The sequence below is a fragment of the Homarus americanus genome, unplaced genomic scaffold (assembly GCF_018991925.1).
Source record: "Homarus americanus isolate GMGI-L3 unplaced genomic scaffold, GMGI_Hamer_2.0 scaffold39675, whole genome shotgun sequence".
NCBI classification, from domain to species: domain Eukaryota; kingdom Metazoa; phylum Arthropoda; class Malacostraca; order Decapoda; family Nephropidae; genus Homarus; species Homarus americanus.
The window spans coordinates 6,089,496-6,100,230 of NW_024736071.1; the positions used below are offsets into that span (position 1 = coordinate 6,089,496).

General features: G+C 38.4%; 1 protein-coding gene across 5 annotated transcripts in view; it reads left to right on the plus strand.

The window, feature by feature from the left end:
- The window catches only part of LOC121871775 (globin-like), a 92,034-nt gene extending 89,513 nt beyond the window's left edge, over positions 1–2,521 (plus strand). For all 5 annotated transcript variants that reach the window (XM_042374242.1, XM_042374240.1, XM_042374244.1 and 2 more), the window contains one exon: positions 2,170–2,521. In XM_042374242.1, coding sequence (XP_042230176.1) covers positions 2,170–2,319 — 150 coding nt within the window. In that variant the 3' untranslated portion in view covers positions 2,320–2,521. The remainder of the gene's footprint in view (positions 1–2,169) is intronic.
- Positions 2,522–10,735: the final 8,214 nt, after the last annotated feature.

Consider the following 10,735-nt stretch of genomic DNA (forward strand, 5'->3'; position numbering starts at 1 on the left):
TGGTCCGAGACTTAGGGTTGTTCTGTCAGTCAAAGAGTGCAGCACATTTACTATTGATGAGTATACATACTTCGATTTTCAGGTAGTTTTCATGAAACCAATCCTGGTGTCTTCTTTTGATCTGGCCGAGGGTCTCGTTGCAGGTTTTTGTGATGACAGCTTCGATGGGACCACATTCAGCACTGGAATTTTGGTTGTTTGTTGTCGGGTTGTTTATCAGCCTCTCATTGAGCTGCTCTCTGAAAGCATGTGCTACCGCTGGATCCTCCAGTGACGTGGTGTTCAAGCCTCAGAAGAGGCTTGTTGCCCTTGGCGATCTCTTTCTCTGACAATTATGTAGTCAATGAGATGCCATGTTTGGATCGTGGGTGTTGCTAAGAACCCAACTTGTCGGCCTGCCTAAACAAGGTGTTGGTGATAGTGAGGTTGTGTTCAGCACACTTGCAGAGGAGGAGTAGGCAGGGCTGGCGCTACCCACTAGGCGAACTAGGCGATCGCCTAGGGCGCCAACATCTGGGGGCGCCACAAATTCAGGGCAAACTTGGATAAAATTAAAAATGAAGGGAAAACTGTGGTGGACACTGTGGTGGAGCCGTGGAGGGTCGGAGCAGGATGTTAGAAGGGTGGGGGGTCGGAGGGAGGCGAGGGTAGGTAGACGGTAGCCGACTGTGTTTTCTTTTTTAATATTATTCGTAAACCCCCCGGAGGGACTAACCCGGGTCCTTATCTTTGGTGGCCTGGAGAACTGTCGAGCAGTGACCTGAAGGCTGACATCTGAGGAACCCTTCTCCCAACCCCACCATCCCCTCCCCTCCCTTACTACCAGGGCGGCTGAGCCGCCCCTTCCCTGTCTTTGTCGGGATGAGGCAAGGTTACCTGACCTCTGAAGTTTACGTCAAGGATTTATTGACTTAATGTAATAACAATAATTGGTTATTTGCATGGGTGAAGTAATAAAGCCACAAGATGAAAACAATGTAGTAATGGGTTACTGTACCTACATTAGCTTATCAAAACCTTCAAGGGGGCGCACATCTAAAGGCTTGCCTAGGGCGCCAAATCATCTTGCACCGGCCCTGGGAGTAGGCCATTGGAATTATACTTGCCTACTCCGTTTCTCCCTTTGGTTCCCTGCCATATGTCAGCATCTCTGCCAATTCTGGCATTGAAGTCACCAAGGAGCACAACCTTATCTTCTTTGGGAATAGAGGTTAGCACTCTGTCAAGGCCAGCATAAAAGGCCTTCTTGATGTCATCCTCTGCATCCAGTGTTGGGGTGTACGCACTGATTTAGAAGGCATGATGTGAGTGATTCAGTGGGACTCGGAGTGTCATGAGGCGCTCGTTGATCCCAACAGGTATTTCAGTTAGCCTGTGTAGGTTGGATTGGCAAATGGTAAAGCCAACTCCGTAAATGCGGTTTCTCTCCACAGCAGGCTTACCCTTCCAGAAGAAGGTATAGCCAGACCCCTGTTCTATGTGTCGACTCTCGTATGGGACAGGCTATGTTTAGGGTGTGGGTGTAAGATAGTGGTGATGGTGGTGGTCACATGAGTGGTGGTGGGTAGTGGTGGCTGGTGGTCACAGGAGTGTGGTGGTGAGTGTTGTAGTTGGTGGTAGTGAAGTGACTCACATGCAGGCATGCTGTGAGTTTGTTATTGTTATTTGTCTACTCATGTTTTCAGGTAAAAAAATATATATATATATATATATATATATATATATATATATATATATATATATATATATATATATATATATATATATATATATATATATATATATATATATATATATATATATATATATATATATATTTATATATATATCTTTTACTCTGTAACATGCACACAATCTTCAGGCATAATGTTAAAAAAAATGAAAGAAAGAAATGATTATCATAAGGTCAAAAACAAATGTAAAGAAATACTACGACCGCTGGAGTATTGTGCTCTCTCTGACCACTTGTCGTCGCCTGTTCCTCGTGGATATCAAAGACTTAGCGTAGTTGGTACCAGAAGGTGATGATGAACATTGTTTAGAATAGATTTCACCAAATATTTAACTTAATTGAAGTTTTAACATTGTTAGAACTTATCTTTGTGTTCAGGTAACTTCAAATTTTAGTTTACAGTAAATGTCTAAAAAAAATTCTTCTCTTTCCTTCAGCTGTTGGCTCCTGTGTTGCTAAACTATCTGCGAGACAACCTTGGATCTGCATGGACGTCTGTGGCTGATGAGGCCTGGGCAAAGGCCCTGAAAGTCATAATGTCAGTCATTGTCTCTGGTTATGACATCACTGAACCAAATCAGTCTTGAGCATAACTTTTTTACCGGCTGTAATGGCTCGGAGTCAAGTATCCAAGAAATGTGTTAGCCAGTTATATTTGTACGTTTTGGAAGAATACTTGTATCAATGATGTATTTAGTATAGTATATATTTTAAAACTTAACCTCTCAGTCTCCCATATTAACACTGATTTCATGTTTTTTTGTTTTTTAAAGTAAATGGTACAAAGACTATAATATTTAATTACAACATTTACTGCCTTTCCTAACCTGCATCTGGAAATTATTTAATAAAGGCACCACCATCAGCCTTTGACTGTAAGTATGATGGTGCATAATAATTACATAACCAACTTTTTACATCATCACCATAACATACATATTATCTCAACAGTTCACAGTTTTACTCTATGCTTCTTTCTGTACTTATAGCTTTGTCTTTATCATCTTCCTTTCTTCTTATCACAGATATCTATTAAACGAAGTGTACTCATATTTATCATTTTTTATATCTTCGTATTATCCTAAAATACAGTAGCATTCTTTGCTGGCTTCTGTACCTCCTCTTCTCTTGTTGTTCAATCTGCGGTGTCACTCTCAGCATCTTTATTTCACTCCAATGTCATTCTTTCCTTTATCAGATGTTTTTATTTTCCAACTGTCAGCCCAGACCACTGTACTGAGCATTAACCCCTGGGCTTTAGGCTATGGTCAGCACCCCCCCCCCCCCATTTGGGTATATTCAGGAACATTAGAAAAATAAATAAAAAATAAAAAGTCATTCTAGTCTTACAAACTGGCCATGCATGATATAAACAGGAAATAAATACATATCCTTACCACAGGTTGACAACACCGGGGCTAGGGAGAGTTAAGAATGTTCGTGGTGTGTGTGTGTGTGTGACACAATAGTGTGAGATAACCAACACTAATTTGTAAGCAGTATGAGGTGCAGGACATTTGTTTTACTATGTTATTACTATTTACACTATTATCAATAACTGATCACAATACTAGACATGTGGTTGGGGGGTAGAAACACATGGTGAAGTGAGTCAAGACCAAGGACGAGATGACTACATCACAAAAGGTGAGAAGAGACTGGGAGGCTCTTATGTGTGAGTGAGTGAAAGATATATACCTACTTGGCAACATAATCTAGCCAGACCAGCCCTTTATATTCAAATAGCCCTGTGAAAGATCAAAACATCATATGTCGTGACCCGAAGCTCTACAGCATGCTCTCAGTTAGGATTTTCTGCTTATAAGATTATCTAATTATATCCATGTGCTGAAAACCCTGATTTAATCACTTATATGCCTTTCTGAAGTGCAACTTTTAAATTATTTTCTGGTCACACTTCATGTTACATCCATTTTTTGTATAAGTATTACTGTCATTTTCTATAGCTTACTGGTTGTATCTCAAGTGACCTGCAGGATTTCTGTAGTGGTTAGCAAAAGTGGAACATCAACCTTGATCCAGCTGTTAATCAAAAGGCCACTGGGATCTTGCACAACACAGTACTGTACCCTGTTTCTGAGTAAAAATTATTGAATCAGTAATAGTTGATGGTAATGCAGCCATTGTGTGACTAGCTTTAGTTTCCTCAAATGTACTTACAGCATAGTGGTACTGTAAGTCCTCGTTTAACGTCGTGGTTACGTTCTTGAAAAACACAACCTTAACGGAATCAATTTTCCCCATAAGAAATAGATAAAATACTCAACTTACATTCCCCAGCCTCCTTTTGCCCCATAAAATACATTACATATACTGTACATAAATTCAATGGAATTTTATAGAAAATATATATTATACATCCAAAAAGATAAATAAACTAAATCATTTTGTATTGTACTCACTGATGGGCAGAGGTGGAGCGAGTGTGTGGTGGGTAATGGAGAGGAGGAGGGTGGCGAGTCACCGAAACCCGGAGGGGGGCTCCCCTTTCTGCTCTGACTTGGGTTCCCCCCACAACACTAGCACCACTAACACTTGATGGGCGCTTGGAAGCCATTTCGAATGGTTACAGTACAGTATTTATCGCAAAAACACTTAAGGACGCGCGTACACTGTGGAAGTCTAACAAAGACTGGGGACGCTGTGACGCTCCGCGAGAGAGCGTAGCGCGCCAAGATGAGAGAGGGTGATGCGCCATACAAAGTAGTCTGTGTTGGGAGACAATGTTATAACGAATCAGTCTGGATGTTGTTGGAATCATGGGTATCTAAAGAGTAGCGATGTTATAAGTAAACAACGTTGTTGGGAGCAACGTTAAACAAGGACTTGCTGTACTGTACTATGTATCAGTTCAGTCTTTCAATTTTATTGAAAGTAATGAAGCAAGAAATTCCCCCCCTCTCCCTCCCCTCCCCTCCCCAGATTTTTTATGCAATTGCACTGAAATTTGGCCTCCACACCCCTCTAAATTTCTTCAGCTGTTTCTTTTACTTACTATGTGTAAGTAAAAGAAAGAGTCAATTGAGATCTTTAGCAATTTAACCGTTGCTTCCAACATAATATCTGGACTTTGCAGTGCCTTAGAAATTGCATTTATTGTTTGTAATAAATTTTTTTGAAGAACAACTAAAAAAAATAAACTCCTACTTTTTTATTTGCTTCAGTACACCATACACAGCAACTTACATACCATTACATTTATGAACAAGAATTATTTTTAAAGTCCCTTTACAGTGTGTGAATAGCAGAATGTTAATGCAACTAGTGAATTATGCCTAGAGGACCATCGAGCTGGACATAACCGTTCAAGCGTTACTTTCCCCATAGCTTGCGAGACAGGAGCAAATTCTTTCAACATAGTGGCCCCACCATCTTATCCTGCAGTCAAAGAAATTATAAAAGTGTTGAACCGTGTCATAAAATTTCCTCATTTCAATAAATACAGTACAGTACTCTGAACACAATCACTGAGAGCCAGGTTTAGGTTATAGGCAGAATAGTGAATATATTCAGCACTTGGTTGTTTTTTAGCTATTCCATAATTTTTCATTGGAACTTCACGAACTCCAAGAAATGATTCCTTGATTTTAAAGTCATAAGGAAATCGTCAGAGTTAGTAGTAATATCTCCTTTAGCCGGAATCCCTCAAACCCGGAACTCTCTGATGGTCGGATTTGAGATTTTCCTAGGGGCACATTTTCTGGAAAATTCCAATAAATTTTTTCTGGTACCTGGAGAATTCCGAAAAATTTTTGAGGATGGGGGATATTTTGGGGGCTTAAGAGATGATGTAATGCCCAATTTCTGGAACTTCCAAGAATATTTTTCCGTTGCTCCAAAAATTCTTGGGATGAGGGATGTTTGCTGGCTTTGGGAGGTGAAATAATGCATCATTCTGGAAGTTCCGAGAAAATTTTCCCATTACCCAGAAAATTCTGGGTATGAGGGATTTTTTTTTTCCGGCTTTAAGAGAGTCGTCTCGTTACCTGGAAATCTCTCATTCCTGGAAGTGCTCAGCACCAATTGTTCCGGCTAACGGAGATATCACTATTCATTTTACCATATCGAAAGATTTGACTCATTTGATCTACTTTTCAAATGTTTTGTTTAGTTTCTTTAATTTTTGAAAAAAGATGCTGCTTTTATATCATCAATGATTTTTCTTTTAATTTTATTATAAATTATATTAACCCTTACGCCCCAGGTGACATTCTAGAACGCCCGACCGGCGCGCCCCGGGTGACGTTTCAGAACGCCCGCCTTTTCCTGCCATTTTTAAATGCCCAGTGCGGGTTATCAGGTTCAGTGTGACTATTTGCCTGTCACGCCACACCTCGGCCACAGGGAAGCTTCCTGAACATAATTACCTACTTTTGTTTGTTTAATTTTCTTTGTTTGTCCATTTTATCATGTTGTATCAAAGTAATATTGATAAAAGTAGTGTAGTATTACTGAAAAATAATGCTATGATTATATTATAAATGTATTTATTTGTGGAATTATCATTCTGATAATTACTTGCATGACCTACGTGGTCTCCCAAACATAAAGCCTGACGACAGACTGTGTGTGTGTCGCAGAGAACTTCTTATGAAGAGTAATGCTTATAAAATAAAGTCTAAATGAATTATTTATAGGAAATAAGTATTATGATCAGTAAATAAATGTATTATTATTGGTCAACTCGGACACAAAAGCAAGCGGTAAAATGACCCCTAAGTGCGTAGTGACATCGAGCTCTCGATGTAAAAAAAAAAAAAAAAACTTTCCCCTTATTTGTCTCGTCACTGAGGAGCCACGGAAGAGTATAGAGGGACAATGTATAGTTTTAAAGTCTTTTTTTATTGTTTTATCATTAATAAAGGTTAAAAATTATTTTTGGGAAAGTTCATTTGTCTCGTTTTACCCCGGGTTGGGGGTATGGCCTGGGGAGTAAAGGTTAAATGCCATTTTTACATTGTCAGTCAAGCTTCAAGGTGTGTCTATGCATTCATGTGTCTGAATTTTTGGGGTTACCATAGATAACTCCAGTCTCTTATTCCATCATTAAAAGATGACTTACAATAAGCAAAAAGTCAGTACAGGTATGGTTTGCAATAAGCAGTGTTGGTCAATGAGAAATAAGATAAACACATTCTCGGCAGTGCTGTACCTGATTTCAATTCCTTAAGAGTAAAAAGCTTCTGAGAAACATCTACCATCCTGATTTATACCCCTGGGAATGGCTCTCTGGGTCTACATGATCCCTTTGATGTGATTACCATATTCTCTCTAACTTACTGTTTGTGATATTTGTTGGAAAGTGTCCTCAGTCAGATGACATTATTGCCTTCACATATGGTGTTTAGCCTTTTCTTCACTAGTTTCTTTACATATGAATCTCTTGCTTTTTCAATAATGTTTAAATAAATTACAACCCTTGATGTTTTATTATACCTGTAGCTGTGTTTCAAAACTTTTACTTGAACACTCTGCTTCATCATTACTACTTGAACAACATGCTTCATCATATCTACACCATCATTACTACTTGAACAACATGCTTCATCATATCTACACCATCATTACTACTTGAACACCCTGCTTCATCATATCTACACCATCATTACTACTTGAACACCCTGCTTCATCATATCTACACCATCATTACTACTTGAACAATGTGCTTCATCATATCTACACCATCATTACTACTTGAACAACATGCTTCATCATATCTACACCATCATTACTACTTGAACAACTTGCTTCATCACTTTTATCAAAAAAAATTTCTAAAGCACATATCCTGTTTTGGTAACTAAAAACAAAATCCCCTCCAATTTTGTTTTTCTTTTTTGATAACCATCATTATATTTCGGTGGAGACATTTTCAGTTATTAGATGTAAAATTATTTAAATACATAAGTAATGCACCACGATGATCGACCAATAACTGATATATTTTTGACATCTTAGAAGTGACTCCTCTTTTCTTTGTGATTATGGAAATACTGTACAGGAGTGTAAGTACTATTATGTTCTTTCTTGTGATGTAGATATATTTTTGTAATTTTCCTTCATACAAGGTTACCCAGAGAAAGGTAACCTATTCCTTTTAATGTGTTTATTTTAGTTTTGTAGAAAGAATATAAAAATAAAACAAGTTAATAAATATTCCAGTATATTATCTGTATTAGGACATCAAATGGCAAAAATATCTTGTTGGACACAAATCTCCAAAGAGTGCACCAAGCTATCTGTTGCTTTGTTGATTAAATTCTGTGATGGCGAATTCCATTCTTCCACAATTATTGCATTTAGTTCACCAGTTTATCAAATCTAGTACTGTATTCCTATATTTTTGTTTTCTAACTCATTTCATATTGTCTAATGAAGAGGACAAAAGTCTGAAGTGTGGCAGGTCAATTATTGGGTTTTATGTGTACAGTGAACCCTCGAAGATCCAAACTAAAAGGGGGGCACCACCTATCCGAAAAAACGATTGCCCATATCTTCTGGCGAATGTACTAAATGTATAAAAACGATAAATAATGATAGAGAAAAACACCGATATACGGTACCGTATTTTGTGGCATATAAGACGCAACCCCCATTTTAGCCGGGAATATTTAGGAACAAACTTTTGTATAATTTCCTCCTGTAGTCAGTTTTCTTAAAATAATATATACTGTACCAGGAAATGTGAGGAAGAAATAAAAATATTACCCAAAAATAAGTTGCAACAAAAGATACTGTATTATACTGCCAAATCAGTTAATAAAAGCCAAATGAAAGCTTAACGCAGTCACCATTTGCATAAACTTCCTGCTTCATCATAGCAACAGAGACCAAATGGGACGCCAATTCCCAAGCAATGCTCTCCACCCCCTACACTCTGTGCTCTCCTTCCGCCCCCTCACTGAGCCAGCTAACTCGTGTGCAAAGAAATGTATATTTCCTTTACGTGTTTGCCCTTAGGACAATTACTTCTTTTACTTTTTCTCAATAAGTATGTGCATGTAACTAAGCAAAAATAAATGAAGAAAGTTACGTATATCAACCCGAAAATACGAGTTGAAAAACAACCATAACACCTCGGAGCTTAGCCCAGTATCCTGGTGGTTACAGTGTTGAGTCTAACCTGGCTACAATGCCATGATTAATCACTATTATAGTGTATCAGTAAACACTAATAATAACAGTAAATCCAGTGAAGTATGGCAGGGAGTGAGGAGAGTTACAATTGCAGACGATGCTCTAACTAGTGGTCTCTCACTCACTCCTGTTGCCAGGCATACGATGGATATCCAGATGGGAAAACTACATATCTTGTTGTCTAATTTGAAAATGGTGACAGGCACAGTGATAAATAAAGTATATAAACCTTGCATTTACCTACGATAAAATAAGAAATGGTGTACATTACCTGTACTAGTGAATGAAATACTATTCCCACAAATAACAGTTGATAACTCAGTTTATTTTTCCCACCTCAGGCACCTGTGTCCCACGCAGTGACATCATAGTTACACGGGCCTAAGATGAACTTTGCTCTGTTTTGGGAGTTCTTCTTAAGGAGACTTTTTAGCCCCCGGAACGCCGTAAATTTTGCCCAAATCCGGATTTACGGGGTCCGAATCTTTGAGGGTACGCTGTACTGTATTCACCTGCTGGAATGTGTATGATCTCTGGAACATAGTAATTCATCGTAATTGCCTACTGTATCCAATACAGTATATTGTAATGATAATAAACAGCTTTCATTTTAAGGCTTTTCTCAATAAAAGTATCATTGTTCTTTCCTTTTTTATTATACAGCAAAGGATCTTAACTTTTTTGGAGATACAATACATTTCTCTTGGTTCTTGCTGCAGAGTGCACAATAGTTTGAGTACACTGTATTGACATTTTTTATCAAACTCTAAAAGTTGTCCAGCTTCTCTGCAGACTTTCCTGACTGAACAATAGCTCCTACTATTTCATGTGGTTTCATTTGTGAGCCAAGTGCTTCACAGGCATCTCTGTATTGTAAAGCAAATGAAGCCAGATCCAAATCTGGCATGATAAGTCCACGATATGCCTTCAATTAATCATCTGTTACCCCTTTATTAAGTTTTTCAAAGGACTAAATTGTTTTGTTCTTTCAGAATCTAAACTATTGTTACCACCAATGAAGCAGTAAGTGTGCGACGTCTAGATAAGAAGACCGGTGTACTGTACATAGACTCAATGGTGTTTAATGGTCAAAGCCTGTCAATACTCGTGATTTGTGGATTACAAGTTAGGTGACAAATACAGCTTTCTATTATTGGATACAATGGTAACAGCATTTAATACACACTTATCTGAATATTACAAAGGTGTATTCACAGTATCTCCCAATACATGACATTTTAGAACAATAAAGCCTCGTAGAGCATAGACTTATGTGTAACGTGTCTTATACTAGTCCGTAGGTGACAGTGCTCACAGTGGCGGCATTGTGCCTTGAACTGACCCACCCAGGACAGATGACACACGGCGTCATCGTGTGGTTTCAGCAGAACCACCACCATCAACACTGCTAACTTCCCCCTCACTCCTTCAACTTAACTAGTTAACTCCGTGTTTGTATCAACTATTTTTCCATATTACCGTTATCATAACACCCACATATGTTATCACAAATTCCACGATTACCGCTCACCCAGTGAGGGGCGGTAACAACTATATCTTTTATTCAGGAAATTAAAGAGGGATTCTATAATGTATTTCGTAACATATAGCAGAAAAACTGTGTTACACAGTGACAAGTTTGATTTTTCCACCAAATGGACACCTAGGAATGAAGCATCATTTTCAACATACAGGTACAGTAGTTTTCTTTGAATTTACTTTCCCATCCTCCAAGTAATTAATTTTTTTCATGGAATCAAGACGACTCCTGAGATTCTTTTACTTTTATCCTCTTCACCACTGATCGGCTCGTTAGCCACTTGCGTGATCGGTCACGTCTCTGAT